Genomic DNA, 23,989 nt, shown 5'->3' on the forward strand with positions numbered 1-23,989 from the left:
GAGTTGTCCAATATGGCGGACCATCTCGCACATGCGCAGTACCGATCGGGCAGGGGGACGGATCGGGTAGTGACAGTACTAAACACGTAACATGAACGTGCCGGGCGGCGCGGTCCTGTGGGTTAGATGCGCGTTCCTAATGCCGAGGGAAATAACTCAGAATAACGTTATTAGCACATTTTTACAACTTGAGGAACTAATGTTTTTAATAAGCGCTATACAAACGTTTATACTGGGTAGTTTATTTAGTTTAAAAAAAATTATCCAACGAGTTACAGACCACTCTTTCCCCATGTAAGTCAATGGGAAAAAGTGTTTCCGGGCCCAGCAACCTAAAGGAAGTGTAGTACCGCCGTTTGACCAGCACAAATATTATCATCAGACTCCGGCGCACTTCCTGGGGGCTTGGTGCTGCTGTGCCTCCTGTCATCATTAATGGACGTCTCTTTAAAATGACCGCTCAGAGGAGAGGAGTTCTCATTTCTCTAACCGCCTGCTGCTTCCCCTCCTCTTTCCTCGGTTCCCCTCCTCGGCTCCTCCGCTCACATCTCCTGTGGGCGGGACTAAGTATCGAGGATAGGAGTCGAGGAGGGGAGTTAGAGAAATGAGAAAGGGCCATAGCCTTCCTCAGGCAGTAGGCTTGTTTGAGACACATTGCGGCTCGCCTCGAAAGTAGACGAGAGTAGCCGATCGCAGCCGGGGGAGGTGTCAAAAAGCTCGTCTTAAGCCGGACAGCTCGGACTCGAAGTCGGCTTGACTGGCTGGGTTTGCAATGGCGGAAATTGCGTTGGCGTTTTTCGTTGCAGATGAAGTGGATGCAATATAAATGCTCCTCCTCTTAATGTTTGCAAAACTGATAGGTGGACAGGCTACAAATGATCAGTCCCTTCAGATCCGCACACATGAAGCTTAATGAGCATGAATTGAACAGACCTGCTGCTGTGTTAATTCTTTAGTTGCCACTTTAAGCTTTATGATGTGTACAACATGGATGTAATTTGATTTAATCTTGCCATTTCAAATGATGTATTCAATAAATAAGGTTAAACCAAATCATTACATTACAATAGATTTTATTTTAATGATTTGGTTTAACTTAAAGAGAAACTTTATTGTTATTGCACATATTACAGGTAGGCCTACTGAGACAACGAAATGCAGTTTAGCTTCTAACCAGGTGCAACAAGCAGTGAAGTGGAAAGTAATGTACACAATCTACAGAATAACATATAGAATGAATTGAATGATGAATAAACAGTGGGGTATGAATACACTAGATATCAGCCTGTGAACAGTATGAACAGTGTGTATGAATATGCTAAGATATATAAAGTATGAAAACGGTAAGCAGTATTATAAAATATATAGATATTAATTTCATGATGATAAACATTGTGGAACAATGATGAAAAATGGGAATGGATGTGGCGACGTAAAACTGACACAAAACAACAACAAACTTTTGCCAGCCAATTGGAGAGTTTCATCAGCAGCACGTGGTAAAAACCACCAATGAGCGCTCAGAGAAATGAGAAAGGGCCATAGCCTTCCTCAGGCAGTAGGCTTGTTTGAGACACATTGCGGCTCGCCTCGAAAGTAGACGAGAATAGCCGATCGCAGCCGGGGGAGGTCTCAAAAAGCTCGCCTGAAGTCGGACAGCTCGGAGTCGGCTTCTTCTTCTTCTTCTTCTTCTTCTTCTTCTTCTTCTTCTTCTTCTTCTTCTTCTTCTTCTTCTTCTTCTTCTTCTTCTTCTTCTCTCGGTTTTTTGGCGGATTGCAAACAACTGTAAGGTGCATACCGCCACCTCCGGAGTTGGCTTGACTCGGTTTGTATTTATAAAGAATGCACACATGTGTTTAATCGTTAATGTCAGATATGTACTAAGTAAATACATTTGTTCCTGCTCAAGATTAGATTCAACTTTATTGTTATTGCACATATTACAGGTACTGAGACAACGAAATGCAGTTTAGCTTCTAACCAGGTGCAACAAGGCAAGCAGTGAAGTGAAAAGTAATGTACACAATAGACAGAATAAAATATAGAATGAATTGAATGATGAATAAAGTGAGGGGTGAGGGGTGTGAATACACTAGATATCAGCCTGTGAGCAGTATGAACAGTGTGTATGAATATGCTAAGATATATAAAGTATGAAAACGGTAAACAGTGCAAGTATAGTATAAAATATATAGATATTAATGTCATGATGATAAACATTGTGGAACAATGATGAAAAATGGGAATGGATGTGGCGACGTAAAACTGACACAAAACAACAACAAACTTTTGCCGAGCCAATTGGAGAGTTTCATCAGCAGCACGGGGTAAAAACCACCAATGAGCACTCAGCCCGAGATACCAGCGAGGCCCTTTCTCATTTAATCAAATCCCCCTCCTCGACTCCTCTGTCCTCCGGTAGTGACCCGGAAATGAATTTTAGCGCGCCATGTTGAAGGACATCTCATTTCTCTAAATGCATGTCGAGGACCGAGCGTCGAGGAGGCTCTCTGGAGGAGCTATAACCGAGGATACACTGATGGGTCCTCAATGGTCCTCCACGGCTCCTTCGCGGATGCATTTCCGGGAACAGAGATGTTTCAAAGAGTCGTGACTTATATATCCAGTCTCTGATAGTGTTACGTTATTATGAGTGCTCTGTTTGATTCTGAAATTGTATATATTTATATAAATATATACATATATATGTGTGTGTCCGCATCTGTAGCCTGTTATTGTCTCATTATACCGCACTGTGAATGAATCAAAGTAAATATATAAGTCGTCATGAACACATCTGTCCATCAGACAGAGGGCTGCTGTGCCGCCTGTCATAATTAATGGACGTCTCTTTAAAATGACCGCTCAGAGGAGAGGAGTTCTCATTTCTCTAACCGCCTGCTGCTTCCCCTCCTCTCTCCTCGGTTCCCCTCCTCGGCTCCTCCGCTCGCATCTCCTGTGGGCGGGACTAAGTCTCGAGGATAGGAGTCGAGGAGGGGAGTCGAGGAGGGGAGTTAGATAAATGAGAAAGGGCCCGAGTCGTTTCCATGGTCGTTTCCCATCAAGCATTTCGCTTCCGCAGCCCGTGGAGAGGAACTGCGCCGCCTCGCTCTGCGGGCGTCTTTGTCCCGCGAGATTTCAACGTCTCATGTAGGCGAGCCTCCAGAGCAAGGCTGAAGTCGAATAGCACATTTAGCTTAGGAACCTTCCTAAAGGAGTGAAATGACCCGGAAGTCCCTCAGTAGCAGCCATGATAAGTGCCGTTCGAATTCTCTAGAATGATAGGAAAGGAGGTTTCAAACTTCCTTTATAACCTCCTTTAGCTTAGGAACCACTGGACCTCCCTAACCGACAGGAGAAGAGAAAATGCTGCCCCACAATGCCTTGCAGCCGCAGCATTTGCCGTCACTCAACAGTCGGCCGTTCACGGAAACAACCGATTATGACCGAGAAATTATATCATGAAAGTTACGGTGCTTATTAAGCATTTTATAACGTAGGTGGTAAGTTGCCAAAGTGCTTTGTTTTGAACGTTCATCAGTATTATAATCAAAGAGAGAAATATGAACGTTAGTTTTTACTGAAATTATCAAATAAAGTCAACATCTCAGTCTTTACTGAGCTGTGTGGGGTTTGTTCAACTTTTAAAAGATGTTTGAATGGTGATATACACAGTGATAGATGTTAAGGACTAACGTTTATAATAAATACATCTGTATTGATTTTAAGATCTTTAGTTCATACAATCATACGTATTGGGATCATTTGTATTAATGTGGACCGGAGGGAGAGGGTGACGAGCATAAGTTTCACTTTCCTTTTTTATTTCAGTTCCAACTTTGGTCATGAAGAATCTGTTTCTCTGTTGTCCACGTTCATAAAGCAAAGCAGCAGCATCAGAGCACGGTGCAGAGTCTCTAGGTGAGTTCACAGTAGTCCCTCGTTCTTATTAAACATCCATGTTGTAGTCCGCTGTATAGAAAACTGTGGTTTCCATGGTTTCCCCACAGCAGCAGACGCACACAATGACGTCCGCTGGCGCATCATAAACACGTCGGATAGTGAAAGTGCATTCGGATTCTCTAAAGTACCGCAGTCTCTTCTCCTAAGTCCTTTTGAATTCTCCTATCCACTATCCCTTAACCCCGTGACGTTTCACTCAGAGGTCAAGGAATAGACGATCGGGTTAGAATTTAGGAGCTGATTTTTAAACTATCCGACTGCAGCCTTGGTTACATACATGGTGTTTTTTTAAAACCAGAAAGTATTTTAAAGTCATTGATACAAGATAATGCATATACAATTGTTTTCAAGAAAACTACCGTTGCTGGTTATTTAATTCATCTTAGGTTAGACCATAGACGGGTTAGACCGGGTTAGGCCATGGAGGGTAGACAGGGAGCGCGCAGCATGCGTCTGACGTCATTGTATACTTCAGCTAACAAGATAGTTCCCCTCCTATTCACATTTAATTTAACCGTTGTTGCAAAATTAAAATGTTTCACGCGTGTGTAAAACGTCTAAAATAAACACTGGTTAAATATGTAATACGTGAATGTGTTTTGTCATTTTATCTACACTGGAAATAACTTGTTAAAAAAACAGTGCATACTGGGTTTATCATATCTTTCATTTACAGAGGTTTGAAGCTATAGCAGGTCTCACAGATTATAGCTTTACAACAATCAATATTATTGTGCTTTGTCGTAAAATACATAATTTGTTGTATAAAACTATACAACAAAAAATAAATGGTGTAAAGGCTTTGGCTGCTTAACGGAAATTACCCAAAGCCGGAAGTAGAAGGGAGGGAGTCCTCTTGCGCTGCATGTGTGTTCTCGGTGCTATCTTTTCTCTCAGCTCCGGTTTTGTGTGTGTTGGGGGGATGGGGCCGTGTCGAGGATGAGAGACTCAAAATATTTACCACTCGGCTAACTAAATATCTTTTTTTCTGAACTGGGCTTCCTCCTTCGGTCTTGTACATATATATACTTTTCGATCCCGCATGAGTTTGGGTGGAATTTGTCCTAAATAAAGTGGAGTATCTGTACGTCCACGACACACGCTTAAAAAGTCGACAAAATGTATTCCTCTACTGGAGGTAAGTGGTGCGGCTATCGTTAGCACCGGCTAAGTGATGCAGCTAGCGGCATTAACACGCTACTGGACGCTTTAGCTGCTATGTTTACATTGATAGCACACATAATATTGTTTCCTAAAGCTAATTAGTTATAATAAAAACAACATATGCTTTTTAAAAGAATATGTCGCCCAGTCTTAAGTGAAGGCATTAGTAGCTTAGCTAGCGTGCAACAACAAGAAGCTCCTGTTAGCCACGTTAGCTTCAGCGGTGCCTCGTTTTCCCAACTTGTGGTTAGTTAGCTTCCCAATGTTATATCACGAAGTGTGATCGTGTAGCGTATATCTACTTAATACAGCATATATACTGATAGGAAATGGATATTATTTTGTATGTTGCAGTTTTCCACTAAAGCACATAAGTAAAGCATTATTTAGCGGCCGACCATGCTATCTAATCTCATCAACAATCTTAGCTATGGTTAGCTAACAGTATCCAACTTCGATTTGGTAATTCCAGTCATGTTGCATCGTTTTTAACCACGATACAAAACAACAAATTGGTCTGTCTAAGAGACTCAAGATAGACTCAATGACATTGGTTGTATAAAGGGTAGACGAGAAAGTAGACATATGAAGTTTGGCTGAGGCTAGTTATAGTAACATTGTAGCAGTTGACACCCATGGCAATGAGACTAATAATGTTAAAATAAAAGATAATAGCATTTTCATTTTCATGCCATTTGCATGTTATCCAGAGGATCAAGCAGCAAAAACAATTGCATCACTAAAATGTATGTTCTCTTCAATTTTATATTGTTTTAGGTTGTCTATTGTCTTTAGTTGCTTTATATTACTAAAATATGAATATGCGTGGAGGATAAGGGTCTTTCCAGGAGAAAGGGAGGCTTCTGCAGAGTTAGATTGCCAGCTTGCTTAATGCCTTCTGTGTGCATATTGATAAGAGTTTAGAGAAAGTCGCCCTTGATTATGGACGATGGTGTTGTGGAAGTGATAAGAGGGCTAGCCATGCTGTAATGAAGCAAGTGTATGCAATGGAAGTATAGATGAGTGTTAATGCTGCCTCTTGTCACTTGCTCCATAAAGAAATGGGTCAATTTAATTCGACAGTAAACCTATTTCTGTCGTGCATTACCTAAATGTATATTTCTACAACTCTTCCTGACACCTTATTTTGTCCTCTGTAGCCACCGAGATGCAGGAGGCACCCCCCCGGTCCTCTGGGTCAACAGGCTCTGGTAAGCTTTTTCCCATATTTGATCTTCCAAGCCTTAAACAGGTCCCAGAATTGGTACAGTTTAAGTGGAAACATCATGCTTTTTACACCATTCAAGCAGCCCAGTATATTTATTTGAATTACAATTTGACTTTCTGACTGAATACAAAGACATTTTCAAGAAATTGGACACCAAATTTGGCGTCGATGAAGGCGTCGACATTGTAGATATTCAATTTCCTCTCAATGCACCTGATTTCCGTGCTCAGAGTAGCAGTGCACTTTAACACACTGAAGGTTTCAATTATAGCCACCGTATGTTACTAGGTTATTTGGGTGTTATTCTGTTTGATTGGACGGACTGGGTCACAAAGATAAGGCACTGAGGGGCATTCAGGGGGAGCCCTGCCAGTCTCACTGTAATATCTGAAGTTGCAGATATGGAGCTTATTGGTTTGGCCTGTCTATCAAAGATGAAGGCTTAGTGTATCTTCTACAGGGTAATACACACAAATGGATGACACCATATTTCTTTTATTCACAACACAGATGGAATAACTTCTGCCTATCAAATCCTGAACAAAGATTTCCCTTATTTTTTGGGGGGAAACCATTGGACCTTTTGAGTTTGCCGCATCACATATTTGATGACCTATAACTGTAGTTCAAGACATTTCCTGGATAATTTTTGCATATGTTAACCAGTTAAAGAAAACTTGTAATCTTTAATTTTTTTATTTAAGCACCTTGAGATGACGTTTGTCTTTAAAGTGTGCTATATAAGTCAAATGTATTATTATTATCTCTGTTTTAATGTAGAATGAACAATTTCTTTTTCTGATGCTTTGAAATGTTTTGAAAAAAATGGTTTCCATAATGTGCTATTTGAGAAACTGTGACATTAACTTTCTAGTAATTCTCTATCTATTTATGGGGTCACAACATACTAACTGGTACATTTCTGATGCCTGTGTAATGCGGTACTTACTTTGCAATTGCCACTTTCCCACTTTTGACCCCCCTGATTTAGACCCGCCATCTTCCCCAGTGCCAGAATATGTGTTCAAGCCACCATCTCGGCCAGACTTTGGCACCATGGGCAGGACCATCAAGCTCCAAGCCAACTTCTTCGAGATGGAAATCCCCAAACTGGAGGTTTACCATTATGACATCGACATTAAGCCTGAGAAATGCCCCAGGAGGGTCAACCGGTAGGTCTATTTGTATGTGTATATTTCATCTGCTGCTCCTGTCACGTGGAAGACCATTTATTTTTTAAACGTTATTTATTTGTTTTATTTTGTCCTCAGGGAAATTGTGGAGCACATGGTCCAGCACTTTAAAACGCAGATCTTTGGGGATCGTAAGCCGGTGTACGACGGGAGGAAGAATCTGTACACCGCCATGCCTTTGCCCATAGGCAGAGACAAAGTATGTACCTTTTTATGGACAACATGCAACAACAACATCTACACTTTTGGAAAATTGCTTTATTTTCTTGCCCATTCACCACACAGGTGGAGCTTGAGGTTACCATTCCTGGTGAAGGCAAAGACCGCAGCTTCAAAGTTTCCATCAAGTGGGTCTCCTGCGTGAGCCTGCAGGCGCTGCACGAGGCTCTGGCCGGGCGGCTACCCAGCGTCCCCTTTGAGACCGTCCAAGCCTTGGATGTGGTCATGAGACATTTACCCTCTATGAGGTTAGTTTTAATTATTCAACATGGCTTCATTTGTGGATGATTGTCCCTCTAGAAGTTTTTGGCATATTTGTCATACATTTAAAATACATAGTGAGCCTTATGCTTGTTTAATGACCTATTTCACTTTTATTTCATCAATTGTTTCTCAGAACATGTTAACCAGGCTTATCATCTCCTCTGTTACAGGTACACCCCTGTGGGCCGCTCTTTCTTCACCCCCTCAGAGGGATGTTCGAACCCCCTCGGTGGAGGCAGAGAGGTGTGGTTCGGCTTCCACCAGTCTGTCAGGCCGTCCCTTTGGAAAATGATGCTCAACATCGACGGTAACTTTCCTTTTTGATTGTGCACAAGTTGAATGAAGTTAAGATCTTTCTATGAATCTCACCTCTGTGTGCTTGTTGTTTTGTTTTCAGTTTCTGCCACTGCATTCTACAAAGCCCAGCCTGTAATTGAGTTCATGTGTGAGGTCCTGGATTTCAAAAGCATTGAAGAACAACAGAAGCCCTTAACAGACTCCCAACGAGTGAAATTTACAAAGGAAATCAAAGGTGAGAAAATCTCCAAAGCTCACGTTGTTGTGGCTATTTAAAGTTTTTCTTTCTCAATCTTTAAGTTTGTTTTTGTTTTTAAATTCGGTTCAATGTGATTTCCAGGCCTGAAGGTGGAGATCACTCACTGTGGGCAGATGAAGAGGAAGTACAGAGTGTGCAACGTGACCAGAAGACCAGCCAGCCACCAAACGTTAGAGAGCTCTTCAGTCTCATCTTTGTTCAATGATCAAGGTTCTTTATTGTCAAACTGACATAGCTACAGAGTAATTATGTCACTGAAAATCTTAGGTCACAGGCTTCTCCAACAATGCAACACAATAATACAGATAAGCAGAACATATTAAAACAATATTAAAGTATATTATATTAAAAGTAATACAAAAAAGAAAATTGTTTTTAAAAAAAGTGAGAGAAAAAAGGTGGAATACTGCAATACGAGTCTATATACAAGTTATTGGAATGATTAGATAAATAATTACTAAGTAGCAGATGAATGTTATGAAATTGTTTCAGTAGTTCAGTTAAACACATTAAATCATTAAAATATATATGATAGTAACAGTTCTGTCAGTGCTACTGTATATATCTCAAACATACTGAGTGTTTAATTAGCCATTACCCCGGTCTTTGCTCACTGGGCTCCATTAATGCAATCGACTGATCAGCCTAGAAGATTTTATTGGCTTTTTTTTTAATGCCCATGTGATTCGCTGTGTTTTACCTAATTGTCTGTTGTTCTTCCCTCAGGTTCCCCCTGCAGCAGGAAAATGGCCAAACTATTGAATGCACAGTAGCACAGTACTTCAAAGACAAGTACAAGCTCATCCTGAGATACCCCCACCTCCCGTGTCTTCAGGTGGGACAGGAGCAGAAGCACACCTACCTACCTCTAGAGGTGAGCACCACTAAACTCCTTAACTTACTAACTTTACCCGCTTGCTGTGGATGTTCCCCTTTTTAATCCGATCATGTTTTATGTGTGTCCTCTCCAGGTGTGTAACATAGTGGCAGGACAGCGCTGCATCAAAAAGCTGACAGACAATCAGACCTCCACTATGATTCGTGCCACAGCCCGATCGGCCCCAGACCGCCAGGACGAGATCAGTAAATTGGTACGTCGTTTTCAAATAAATGTTTATTGAAGGCAGTTTCCTCTAAGTGTCACGTACACAATGTTCCAATAATAAGTCCAAACTTAGGAGAAAATAATTTAAATTGGTAGCAGCCAAAGAGAAGATCACGTATTTTTCAAGATTCGGCATCTGCGTGGCCCGTTTCTTGTACTATTTTCAAAAATAGGCTATATACATTCGATATCTTCTGCATTAGATTGATAGCAACATTGCCATTGAGTATTATACTTAGAAAATTGGGCTTATTTGAAATGAGAATAAACAATATTTGTGAATGTTTTTGAAAAATGATTGACATTTCTTTTAGACACTTTGAACCTGTAGTGTCAAACTTAGCTTAACTTTTATGAAATACTGAAGCCAGTCATCTTTTTATTTAACTGGCGTGTTGTTGTTTTTCTTCAGATGAGGAGTGCCAACTTCAACAACGACCCTTACGTTCGTGAGTTTGGAGTGATGGTGAGGGACGAGATGACAGAAGTGAACGGCCGTGTCCTCCAAGCACCTTCCATTCTGTACGGAGGCAGGGTATGTCGATCTCCTGTTCGATTTGTTACGTCATATGTGTAATTAGAATGTTTTTCTGTACAGTGACTAGCACTATAATAATAAGGCTAGTGTCATTCCAATGTTCAGAACAAAGCAATAGCCACACCGATCCAGGGAGTCTGGGACATGAGGAACAAGCAGTTCCACACCGGCATCGAGATCAAAGTGTGGGCCATCGCCTGCTTCGCCCCTCAGAGACAGTGTACTGAACTCCTGCTTAAGTAAGTGAGACTTTCATGGCTTGATAAGAGTTAATGCATAATGTAAGGCACCTCTTTGTAATAGGAATGCACAAACGAGGATACATTGAGCCATGAGCTGTAGTTTCAGACGTTGCAGTCGGAGCAGAGAAACGACACACAGCTGTCTTCTCTGATTTGGGTCTTACACAACTGGCATGACAGCGCAGTTTAGAGTCTTTCGCTGTATGGCCCCCTGAGGACCAAAGTATTTCAGCTCTACAGGGGCGTAACAGAGCATGATTATGTACAGCTGTGCCATTCTTTTACAATGCCTTTGCCAATTTAATTTGTGTACTTATACAGGGTGAGTTCAGGCGTTATGTCAGTGTGGATGCAGAATGTGCACAACCTAAAGGTCCCATTGCAGGGCTATTCAATTAGTTTGGAATGGGGGTTGATGAAAATGATCCAAAGCAAGGGGCCGGGAAAAAGATGGCTTGAAATATGAGCAATCATTTTAAGAGCTTCAGATACAGTAAATACTACAACAGCGTAGTGGAGTGCATATATGATGTTTAATGAAATCAAACAACATAGCCCCAAGGCCTTTATAGATCTAAATGGCAAGTTCAGAACTCAGTAGTTCTACATGTGAAGCTAATTTAACCGTCAACGTCATTTGATTTAATTTAGGTGAAATGATCTAATCATTCACGCAGAGATGCAATAAATGACAGGAGTTGTCACTTCAGTAGCTCGTAGGTGGGTTCGAAACCCGAGCCCGCAGACGTTTTCAGGCAATGTCTTCCCGTCTATCTCTCAATGTAACACCCTCTCTGGAATAAAGGCACCCTGGCCATAAAATTAAAAATTAAAATTTGATATTTTTTAACATTATACTCAAAGGTCAAATATCACCCCGGGGCCGGATTTGGCCCGCGGGCCACCAATTGCATATCCCTGTCCTATTGTATCTGGCTTTGGTCTTTTTAGATATGTAGTGCTTTAATAAATAAAAAAACAAGCTATACACAAGGAAGCTCAGAGGCAGTTTTTACTCAACTTTCAGGAAATGCAACTACTTATTTACCTAAACTGCTAAACCTCACCGAACTGTCAATAAACACTTCCCTCCTCTCTCAGAGCATTCACAGATCAGCTGAGGAAGATCTCCAGGGACGCAGGGATGCCCATCCAGGGCCAGCCTTGCTTCTGTAAATACGCCCAGGGAGCAGACAGCGTGGAGCCCATGTTCAGACACCTCAAGTACACCTACCAGGGCCTCCAGCTGGTGGTGGTCATCCTGCCAGGGAAGACTCCTGTCTACGGTGAGGGGTCCGCTCATGCAGTCTGTTTTAGTGCTGCATGATTTATATTACTGTATAAGAGATGAGGTGAAATCCTGACTGGCAGCAACACCCATAATCCGAATACTAGCTCTTAAACAACTTGCAAACTGAACGTCTTATTGATTCTAACAGATTTAGGTTTGTCCTCACTTATGGCTGCTAATTAGGATTATTTTAGATCATGATTCATCAGACGTATTTATCTAACTCAGATTGATGTAAAGTCACCATTATTAGCAGTGATTGATCAGTATACTTGCACACACCTTATGTGATGCACCAGAGCAGGAACAGAAAACATTTGTTTATAAGATGACATTTAATTAAATGATATGTATTTATTGTAATGTGTGCAGCTGAGGTGAAGCGTGTCGGGGACACAGTTCTTGGCATGGCCACGCAGTGTGTGCAGGTGAAGAATGTTCAGAAGACGACGCCTCAGACCCTCTCCAACCTCTGTCTGAAGATCAACGTCAAGCTGGGCGGAGTCAACAACATCCTCCTCCCGCAGGGCAGGTTAGTGAAGACACTAATGATTAAACACAGAAATTATCAATGTGTATATCTTCAGATCGTGGCACTCATAATATTTTGAAAAGATACATTTGATGTTGTCTAAACTCTGCGTTCTTGCTCCAGGCCGTTGGTCTTCCAGCAGCCTGTCATCTTCCTTGGTGCAGATGTGACTCATCCTCCTGCAGGAGATGGGAAAAAGCCTTCCATCGCTGCTGTAAGTAACACTCAATAACTTGCAAAATCTACTTTTCATTAAATAGTTTATTGGGGTGTAATGCAAGCTCCAAAATCACAGATAACCACCAACCATCTCTGGAGCTCTTTCAACTCATTGTTTAATGACAGAAAATGTATGTTATGGCAGAGCCTGGACTGCTCCTTTCACGTGATACTAAAATACATTCCCTATACAGGTGGTTGGTAGTATGGATGCCCATCCCAGCAGATACTGTGCCACAGTGCGGGTGCAGCAGCACCGTCAGGACATCATCCAGGACCTGGCCACCATGGTGAGGGAGCTGCTCATCCAATTCTACAAGTCCACCCGCTTCAAGCCCACCAGAATCATCTACTACCGCGACGGCATCTCTGAAGGCCAGTTCAACCAGGTGATACACATATCAGGGCTGATGCACAGAAAACTGTGAAATATCAGAAGATATAGACCAATCACAGAGCTAAGTGTAACGGTCATTCCTGTGTTTTGGTCAGTGGAAATCGAGTACATTTAGTTAGATTGAAACATCATCTATGCAGCTTTTCATCTGATAATCTTGAATACCTCTTGAGTCACAGGTCCTTCAGCATGAGCTGCTGGCGATCCGGGAGGCTTGCATCAAACTGGAGAAGGACTACCAGCCAGGCATCACCTTTGTGGTCGTGCAGAAGAGACATCACACAAGACTCTTCTGTATGGACAGAAACGAGAGGGTCAGTATTGTAACTAACTTAATTTACAAAAAAGAGAAAGCATACAAGTTTGAGACAAAAGTTATGCAATATTTTGGTACTTAGTTACGGCTACCTTCTAAAAGTGAACCAGCAGTGGAAAAAGCAGTTTGCCATGCACAGTTGGCACAAAGCCAGCTGCCACAGGTGTTACTACTCTCTCACGAGATGCTCCTATATTGGGGACAGTGGGTAATCCTTAGTCATTTAGTGGCACGGCATTAGCAGTTAAAGCCCTACTTGGAAATTTGAATATGGATGTTTCATTTTTATTAAGTGTGCATGGATCAGAATTTTGTGCAGTGTCTTTCATTGCCTACAAAATTAAGTTTATTTTTAAAGCATATCTGTGTGGATTTTTGCAGGTTGGGAAGAGTGGCAACATTCCTGCAGGCACCACAGTGGACACCAAAATCACTCACCCATCAGAGTTTGACTTCTACCTTTGCAGTCACGCTGGCATTCAGGTAAGAGCTGTAACTGAACAAAGATGTCACTGTGCCTGTGAAGTATTCTATAGAAGGGTATAACATTTTGAGGGGCAATTCAAATTGATTATGCATGAACGCCTGTCGTCTGATCGCTGTTTGCAGGGTACCAGCAGGCCGTCTCATTACCACGTGCTCTGGGACGACAACCACTTCTCTGCAGATGAACTGCAGGTCCTGACCTATCAGCTTTGCCACACCTATGTGCGCTGCACCCGCTCAGTCTCCATCCCAGCACCAGCTTACTACGCCCATCTGGTGGCTTTCAGAGCTCGCTATCACTTGGTGGACAAAGAGCACGACAGGTGAGGGCAGCACTTTCTGTCCATTTATCCTGATAACTTATGTCAGTTTTGGACAATTTAGCTTTTGATAGCACAAAACATTATTAGGTAACTAATTATTCAAGAAAAAGGTGCAAAATGACATGTAATACAAAATGCAAAGTATCTTTTAGTGGCATTAACCTATGTGTCTTAAATTAAAATGTTGACTGACCGATCACAAATATTCTCGGTGATTAACATGGTAACCGTTGACATCCCCATTTCTCTTAAATCTCTCCCAGATCAGAAGTGAATGAAAACCCTGAAATAAACTGTTTGTTTTTTGTTCCTGTTCCAGTGCGGAGGGCAGTCATACATCGGGCCAGAGTAACGGGCGGGACCAACAGGCCTTGGCTAAGGCTGTGCAGATCCACCAGGACACCCTGCGCACCATGTACTTTGCCTGAGAGCAGACAGCCCCAGGTTGGCGTGGGTGAGACCCCACTGATGGAACACACTAGCCCTCGCTGTCTCACTGTCAGCTGTAGATACAGTGGCTTCACATAGTGATCCCTACCATACTGACCTGTCAGTGACCCACACGTCTACAATTGTACTTCAGCCCCGGACCCACCCAAATTAAGCCAGCGATTAGACTGTAAGATGCATCCCTCTTTCTTGGGGTTTGTGTTGAAAAGAGGTTTTATTTTCATGTTGTTCATAAGTGTGTGTCTATTATTTGTGAACATAAGTATGGAAGCAAAAGGACAAGTTTGTACACTGATAGAAAAAAACTACACTTTTTAGACATTAGGTTATTTATCATTTGGAAGAAGCCGTTTACCCTCTTTCTCCTGCTTCTATAGTTTGTTAGGGTTTTGGTGCTTGAAGGGAGAAGGATCAAATTCATCAAAAGATAAATGGGAGGGGCGGAGGGGCTGGTAAATATGATATGCCTAAAGAGTTGCCCCTTTTAAGAAACATTATTTATCAGCCAATCAAAGCAAAGTGCACTGACCAGACTGGGTTCTTCAATCAGGACAAAAGTACTTAATATATTGGGGGTTAAGTGTGATTTTTCACAAAGAGGCACTATGTGATGAGAAGTGCCATTCGAGACCACCTTTCTGTTGTCATTTCTGTGGGAACCTTGAAATATGACGCCCACATCTGCGGGGGTTTCAGTATTTTTCTTTGATGGACACAGGTGACCAGTTAATGCCAAATCTGGTGACAACTAATTTACTACAACCCTTGGACCAACACTTTTCAGTTTATTCTTAGGGGTTCAGTGTTTAGATACAGCAATTATATCTGCCTTTCTTCTTAGGCTAAACTGACGTCATAAGTAACACTAGTGTTCCCATGCCGACTGTTTTGGGACCGGTTCCCAAAAAGGATACCTTTCTGATGTAGCCTGAGCCATGTTTGTAAAAAACACATGATTTAGAAATGAACGTAGAGAGGAACTTGATAAAATCCTTTTTTGTCTGTTTTTAAAGTCTAACTTAATTTCAATCAGTTTTGTATAATTATGCATGTAGCTGACTCGTGTTTTTAGGCATTTGTGATAAATGTATTTTTTCTTTCCTTTTTTACACATTAACCCTACTTGTATGTTTTATTGTATATATCAGCAGGATAGTGTTTTCTGCAGTTTCTTTGTCAGGGCGGGATATTTGTGTGGCGTCTCGATTTTCAGGCATTCGGTACATTGGTGTGAAAGATGCAACATGTAAGAGTAAAACTGATTGAAATTCCCCTAAAAAATATCGTTTGCTCCATGAACTAAGAGCAGTTGTCGCACAAAAGCTTGGGTTTTATGCAAATGACTTTTTGTGAGTCTTTATATGATATAGTAATGTTGGTAATAAGGTATATTTTGAATAAGCTTTCAGTTGAGGATGCTGAAAATATAGAGATTTTTTTTTAATTGCCCACATGTAGTCTAAATTAACACTGTCTATTTGTATAAAGATAATAAATGTTCTCTTGCCTTCTAAGACTGTTACGGTCTTACTAATAATTCTATACATTTCCTAACATCCCATCTAAGTTTTACTACTAAGTTAAGTTCGCAGAGGTTCGCATAGTGTTGATTGGACGCGAGTAGTCTATATTTTCTAACTATGCATCATTTTTAATCAAGACATTTAGCAGTGGGCTGTCTCACGTACATGTGGGTCCTTTTTATAGGGGTAGATAATCAGGGTTTTTTTGTTGTCGTTTTTTAGCATGTTGCATTTAGTAGCGTTTCTTAGTGTTTATCAGCGTCTTCATGCCTTTCTAACGGAATGAAGCATTTGTGGTCATTTGTAGATTTTATAGCCTAAATACTTGTTGTATCCTTTGTAACACAAAATCTTTCTTAGCCAAACAAGATTACAAACTTTGACATGATTTGATATTCAAAACACATGGAAGCACAAAAAGGACACCTTGGATTCAGGTGCTAGAAGTGTTCACTGTAAGACACCTTAAATCCTCACTGGACTGGTCAACAAGACTTTTTATCAACAAAAAAAAAGATACTTCATCCTGTTGAGGATCTTTTCTCTCCCTTTGACGACGTCTCCGTTTTACCCTTTTTACTCATAACCTGTAAAACAACTCGAAATCCGACTGACTATGTTTGTGGGGCATTCTGAAAATCATGTACTTACTGTTATGATGTCAATATTGTTCTTATCGGTGCTGGTCTCACAACATGTACATTTGGATGCACTTTTGATAGCAGAACGTCGGTATGACTTCTATAGATGTATGTTCCTCAATGGAAGCAGGAGGCTCGGCCATATTGCGTGACACTGGTGTAATTGTATGGAAATGGCCGTGTGTTCTACCTCTTGTTACCTGTTTTAGTGTTATGGTAACATCACACTGCTGGCCATTTCTGTATAATTACCCCTGCTATCTATCTAATTGGCATTGTTTGAGTCTTGCATTGACAGTAGAGGTTTTAAATGCTTGGTGTGCATGGCGCTTTATCAGTCTATGTAGTAGGGTGACATTTTATTTCATATTTTACTCAAACTGATAATAGAGAATGTGTTCCTTTTACGGGCGTTGAGCTGTACGACCAAATTCTTGAAGTGTGTTTGTATTCACACACAGCTTTCCCTTTTTTTATTTTTCCTTTTTTATTCTATGCACCTGGTAAATGAGACTTTTTTTTTTTCACACCTTCATTTCCGACAAATGCAAAGCCCTCATAAGCTTTGATCACTGCGTATTCTTGAGTTGGAGAAATTGTAAATGCGCCCGAGCGGTGCTGTTAGTCTGACTGTTAGAGTTGCTTTCAAACTAAAAACCAATCGAGGAAACCACACGCTTACATCCGTGTGAAAATAGGATTGTAAGCTATGGTATTCAGGAAAGCTTTCATCAGTTAAAAATCCAATGCCAACATGAATTGAACATTTCTTGTAATCTTGCGTTCTGATTTAGGGAGACAGACGAAAGCCTTGGTGTTGGCTCGGTGAATGGAAATGTCATTGGAGAAAGTTGGAAAGTGTCCCAAATGATAGAGTGCTGAAACTCAGAACATCAAGTAGTCTTTATAGGAGACGTCTTTGTACTCGTTGTTACTGCTTCTTTCCTGTTTGACATGACCTATACCAGCACCTTAAAATGACAGATCAGAACGGCATTGCTTTTTCCGAACATTTGACAATGTTGTTTTTGTACTAAACAAGAATGGACTTTTGTAGCTGTTGCATAATTAAAGAGTGGCAGACTGGCAGCTGTTTTTTATTTACAAAAGAGCAGTTGGCATAGGCTTTTTCTAAAATAAAAGAGGCGTATCCAACAGGCTTCAAAGCCTCAGTGTGCGCTCTTTAGAAAGCCAAGCCTGCTCATCAAGATGGATTCTACCTAGCTAACCAGCATTCAACATGTCGTCTTGGAGAAATATCCTAAAGCCTTTTTTAAATGTTAAAAAAAAGCCGAGTGAAGCTTGTAGGTGGTTTGCCTTTGTGGAGTGACGGGGAAGAAAGGTGCTTTATGCAAAACAACATAACTGACAGGTTCTGAAAAGAGCCGACTAGCTACGGACCGAGGCTTGGATCCCAAAGTGCTGCGAGGATGAAGAGTAGTTTGACACGTTCACTATGAATAGAACAAATAAAGGCCTCTTTATGTGTCAGACCCCAACATAAACTATACATATCAAGATTCTGAAGAGGCGTTTTACATACATCTGCTTGATCATGATGAGCTAAGTCGATATGTTTTGAACACAACAGCCTGGATGAATGTGGCACTGCTTTATGTTTAAAGGTGCCGAGGTTAATGCCCGGCTGGCAACCCTAATGACATCACTTCACCTCAGTTACACTGTTTTTGTGTCCTGGACAAAGCAGGTTGTAGAAGTGGCTGGTTTGTAAAATAAGTTGCATATCATCAGTTAATTGTAATCTCTTTTTATTTGTAAGTATGTTCAACTATAGGGCCGAACGGCTGAGGTGAATTTCCTCCAATTGTAACGATCAGCCTGTTTATCTTTTTGCTTTCGAATGGTCTTGGAATAAAATAATGCTCGACAACCTATACATCCGTTTATTCCAAACTACGACCCTATGTATAGTAGGGATGGGAACAAATATTAGAAATTATTCAGGTATTCGAATAATTATTCATGTATTCGAATGAGTTATGAATCTTTTTATTTAAAAAAAAAAAAATTTGGGAGTGATGCCTAAGTTGATTACATATTATCAAATTGAATAATTCAATGTATATGTATACGACAGTGCCATAGCTAAATGTGTTAGGTGACGTCTACATGACATGGCTGCTGCCCCTCCCTACATGCAGATCACGCAGACTCAAACGTCATCTTAGGCCCAAATGTGGCGCAAATACGCTCCGCAGCCGTTGCGATGTTCATGAGCGTGCTCCCCCGCCCCCTGTCAACACTCGTGACACATGAGTGGCCAGCCTAAACAACAATAAGCGCTGCTTGGCAACTGTGTGTGGTGGCAAAGTACATAGACATTTTGACTGGAGAGATTTAGCTTTGCCGGTATTCAACATATTTTACCAGTCATAGTCCGGTAATTATTTACACTCTAAGAAGAGTCCTACACAACAGACATGGCGTCAAAAAGGAGAAATGTGTGGAAATATTTCGACCAGGTTAGTGAGTGCGGTGTAGAGGTCAAACTATGCCAAATGAAACTTATATACATGCTATACCTTGCTATACCCGCAACCTCCGTTCCAGCTGAGAGGGTCTTCTCTACAGCTGGCTGATTGTGAATGCCTCCGCACATGAAAGCTGTAGGCCTATAGCTGTCAAACTGTAATCAGTTCAATACGTTTGACAAATTCGACTTGGTTTCTATACTTATTTGAACATGTATGTATTTGTTTCCAAAAAGTATTGGAAAATAATTGGGTAAAAAAAAAGATATTCTGAAAAAAAAATTGTATAGAATATGTACATTTCGGTTAACCGGTTAACCGTTTTTTGGGGGGTCGAATATTCGAATATACATTTGCTTTCAAATTCCCATCCCTAATGTATAGTAACGTCTCTCTCTGCCTCTCATCCGTCTCTTGTAGAGAAATGATTCCTGACATAAAGACACCTCTTGTAGAGTAGAACCTATTTTCTTAGCTCCAAATATTAACAATGAATGTACTTAGTGTGATCTGTAATATCATACAGGCTGTCCATCCAGTACATTTATACTCATGTTTGCCTCTTGTGTACAGCCTTTTCCTTTTGGGTGTTTCTCTCTTATTTATAGGATATAATAATAGCAGAAAGTATTATGTTCTTTCTTTTAATATTTCATTTATTAAGATATTGCCCACATCACAGCTGGTATCGTTCATCTTGTCACTGAGGAGGTATACAGGTCTACAGTTGCGATGTTTGCTACTGTAGTTTTAGCAGACAATGTTTCTCTCTATTTCTGGCATCACACTCGTGTGAGTTGCTGTAACATAAGAGTTATGTGTGTATATATGATGGTTGCTTTGATGTGTGATCTTGTTTGCTGTTAGTTTTCGGCTTCTGCTTTATCCCCCCGGTCTGATATTCCTTTCAAAATCCTCCCGAGATCAGCTCACTAACTCATCAGCGCAGGGCCACTTGTTGAGTGTTGCTTGTGTTCCTTACTTTTGCTAATCGTATGACACAGCCGTTTTTTATAGATTTTAAAAAGTACATTTGATCACATACATGGCATTGGCTGGCTTCAGCCTACTTTTCCTCTTGTTCCTTGACAGACAGTCATTATCATGCCAATGTCCACACCATTACCTGCAGCCACGTGACACTCGGGTGGTGTCCACAAGGTCTTCGCAGTTAAACTTGACCTATATCATTGTTTTTATCTACACGTCTACATTATTGAGCACACATTTTAAACGAGCTACTGGTAGACCTGAGAGAAGAAGCCACATGTCCACCGATCGCAGCTACTTCACATTTTGGTGGTTTTATTTCCAGCTTTGTGTGGTTTACAAACATTATACCTGCTAAAACATTAACATATTAGCATCATCATTGTTAGCATATTAGCTGATGTTAGTATTCAGCCCGACAAACTGCAATGCTAAAGTTCAGAGTCTTTTCCATGTTTCAGTAACATATTGTAAACAGATTTGCATCTCAATTCTGATCAATGGGGTACACATGATTTGATTACTGTCCACAGCGGGACTCTTGTGCTTATGTTGTAACTGTCAGGCATCAAGTCATGATAATCGTCAGTGTGTGTATATAGGCATGTATGGACATTACCAAGTGACTTTATAGCCTCATAGACAACAAACCTAATGGGTTAGAGTAAGGATGATTGATCTCTAGCAGGTGTAAGCTAGCTCAAATGTGCGGTAGCTGCGACCGTTGGACCGTGTGTCTGTAGAGTAGAACTGTTACTGAGCTTCACCAAACCAATGCCATCCAGCTGACTTACATGTATCCAATGCAAGACTCGTGGGTATTTTTGTATTTTCAAAGCATTTCTAGTCTTCAGAATGACTTGGCTTTTTATTTACCAACTTGAAAAAAAAAAAAAAAAACTACCTCAGAGCAGTGTCGGGTGCTAGCTAATATTAGCCCTCATTTATAACAATGGTAACAAAAATCAAACAAATAGTTGTGACCAAACCAATACAAGCCAATATTGTGTGAGAGCACTGCTCTTTTCTTGAACCTTAATAAATGGAAAACCAAGTGATGGTGTTTGACTGGGTGGTTGCTTTAGTTGGTTACATTCTAGGGGACCACTTTTTTGTAATTGGGAGACTAATTGTTTCATGCGAGTCAAACTAAAAAACGACCGAGCACAACCTGGGACTCATGTGGGGAAGTAAAGTGAAATCATGACTGGAGCATAAAGTAATTACATCACTTCGACAATGTGTCGGCCATATTGAGGAATGTTTGTAGTGGCGGTGTTATGGAAATATGTATGTACAGCAATAATGTTGGTGCGTGGGCTGTGGATTGTGGGTAATTAGTCTTTACAGCAGTCTGTCTTCTGAATGCAGGTCAAGGCAATGTTCGATGGACTATGAGTTAGCAGGACAACACTTTGCAAATAGGTCATTTAATTTGTCTCAATATTAGGAACTAGCTTCTCCTGTTTTACCAGAATGTTCGAATAATTAGGTTTCATACTGGATATAGCCACTCCACGTTATTAAATATCTACTTTTCCCTGCCGTGTTAACCCAGTACTGCAATAAAACCTGGATCCCTGTTTTTTTTACTCTTCATTCCCGCTTCTCTTACAATATGCCAAACTCAACGCTGTTTTTATTGGGGTTATAAGATGTAGTTTTTGCATGCAACAATTCACAAAGGGAATATACACATACTTAACAATGTAGCAGAACATTGTAGGCTTCAGCGACAGGTACAAGGAGGCTGTGCGGCCATTAACTGCAGATTTTTGTGATTCAGTCTAAAAACATTCAGTGTGTTTGTTCGTAATCGTTCTATGTGTGCCTTTTTGTCGGATCTCTCTTCTCCATCTGCCCCAACATTGGGTTTGTGAGTCCTTTTTTAAAGGTTTGACAACATCTGCTGCGTCACATATACAAAACAATTTTTAATTATCCTGCAACCTTGCGTGTAGATGCTGCATAGAACGATCAGTATTTGTGTGTATGCACTTTCAAAGCAGTCTCAAAAAGAAATGAGGTTGGGCGGAAAGTAAAAAAAGAAACTGACGAGGTATTTTATGCTATCAATAGGAATTATAAGGAATATGATTTTGAAGAGCTTTTCTAAAAAGGTTGATATATCTATATATATTCATGGAGTACCTCATAAGCCTGATATATGCTGCATTGACTTTTTTTTCTGTAGTGTACTTCATATTGTCCAATAACATTTTAATTTGTTCCCCCTTTTGGGAGGTTTGAATGTCACGACAGGCTGTGCACACGCCACAACCCGTAAATCTGATTCTCTTGAAACAAAAGAGTATGTTTGTGGCCAAATGATAACGTGTCATTTATGCAATTTCTACGCAAATCTCATAATCTCACTTGTAGCCACATCATATTTCTGTGCTCTGTCTTTTTGTTGGTATGTGTAGCCAAAAAAATAATGGGGTTTAGTTGAGGAAAGCCCACACCAAGCGTCCTGCGAGGCTCTGTGGTATGACACGACTGTTGACTCAGGTATTGTGGTGAAAAAGGGCTGACTCTGCTGACTGTGTCCCCGTCCCAAACCTCCCCCTTCTGCACCTTTGTCTTAAAAATAGCCTTAGATCTACACGTGAGGTTCCTATTTGGCCTTAAAAGTTGAACAAATTATGCACTACAAATTCACAGACTTGACAGAGAGCTCGATTCCCGTTCAGACACGTTTCTTGAAGAGTTTGCGTCGCGTCATTATCTACCTCCTATGAATGTAGGGGCTGTCCTGGAGTTGTAGTGGAATGCAAAACTTTTCTCGCTCATTTAAGAAAGACAGAGGACAATCTGTAGTTTTAACAAATATAAAATGTATTGCCCTATTCATTCATGCGTAGATTCCAGGACACTCCATTCTTCTTGTTTTTTCCCCTCATTGGCCATGTTCATTTTATACCTTTTTTTATTTTCATTGTAAGCCATGATGGAGAAGCAAAGTGACCAAAGTCTCTTGGCGCAGGCAGCGCTGCACAGCTGTGAATTCAAACCTCCCTTCATTTGTGTTATTCTGAGCTCGTTTTGAGTTGTTTATTCTATTCTTTTCTATCTCTTTCTCCTCCCTTATTTAAACCACGACATGCCAAAACTGAATTTGCTGTCATTCCTGTTCTGGTTGGGGTCTTTATGTTGCTGATTTTAATTTGTTCACATCTACTGCTAAGCTCCTTGTTTCTTGTTGTTGTAAAAGGTGTAAGCTTTGATTTCTATTTTACATTTCCTTATTTTTGTTAACAATTTATGCTTACAGAACACAAGATATGCTGTAAACCCTGTTAGGACATAATGTGAATACGTATCACTTAATATAGTTCACTATTTGGCTTGACTGTAAGTTGCGTTAATTAATAAAAATGTTTAAAAGAAATTCTGATGTGACTTGTCTGTTTAATCCTTTGATATGTGTGTTTGCTCAGATTTAATGATTGTATTACAATATAAGCCTTTTTCACAGATTTGACTCATAGTAGGAATTCACAGGGGTTTCTCATCACACTAACGATGTGTCAGCCATGCACAAACCAAAAGCCTGAAACAGCTAAATTAAGCATAATTAACTAATTACATTTTCTGAACTTTTTTTGACAAGACTAAATATAATATTCTTTGAGACTTTAAAGGGCTGAATATGAACAAATACCAATGGAAAATTGCTGTTTTATAGTCAAGTTGCACTTTTGACTCTCAAAACTACATTTTTACTAACCATTTTGCATGTACGGTACAATTGTCTGTCACCATTTATTTTAGCTAATGTATAGATTAAAGGCAGTGTCTCTAACTAGCACCGGGTTTTCCTCTTCACACCGCAGTGGAGCAGCCTCTTAGCTCCG

At 40.6% G+C, this 23,989-nt stretch overlaps 1 protein-coding gene across 4 annotated transcripts; it reads left to right on the forward strand.

The window, feature by feature from the left end:
* The first annotated feature begins 4,885 nt into the window (after nucleotides 1–4,885).
* ago2 (argonaute RISC catalytic component 2) lies at nucleotides 4,886–23,523 on the forward strand. Of its 4 annotated transcripts, none has more exons than XM_071204873.1 (20): nucleotides 4,886–5,101; nucleotides 6,288–6,336; nucleotides 7,330–7,527; nucleotides 7,627–7,747; nucleotides 7,834–8,015; nucleotides 8,202–8,338; nucleotides 8,429–8,563; nucleotides 8,669–8,756; nucleotides 9,314–9,461; nucleotides 9,559–9,678; nucleotides 10,105–10,227; nucleotides 10,318–10,469; nucleotides 11,574–11,758; nucleotides 12,136–12,295; nucleotides 12,419–12,509; nucleotides 12,709–12,903; nucleotides 13,085–13,225; nucleotides 13,609–13,710; nucleotides 13,837–14,036; nucleotides 14,356–23,523. In XM_071204873.1, exons 1-20 carry the CDS (start codon nucleotides 5,083–5,085, stop codon nucleotides 14,462–14,464), a joined length of 2,655 nt encoding a protein of 884 aa, XP_071060974.1. In that variant the 5' UTR covers nucleotides 4,886–5,082; the 3' UTR covers nucleotides 14,465–23,523. The 4 variants fall into 4 exon arrangements, with proteins under 4 accessions (XP_071060974.1, XP_071060975.1, XP_071060976.1 ...); XM_071204874.1 differs by having other exon boundaries at nucleotides 13,091–13,225; XM_071204875.1 differs by having other exon boundaries at nucleotides 10,336–10,469.
* Nucleotides 23,524–23,989: the final 466 nt, after the last annotated feature.

Source organism: Pseudochaenichthys georgianus, chromosome 11 (assembly GCF_902827115.2).
Source record: "Pseudochaenichthys georgianus chromosome 11, fPseGeo1.2, whole genome shotgun sequence".
Classification (NCBI taxonomy): Eukaryota; Metazoa; Chordata; class Actinopteri; order Perciformes; family Channichthyidae; genus Pseudochaenichthys; species Pseudochaenichthys georgianus.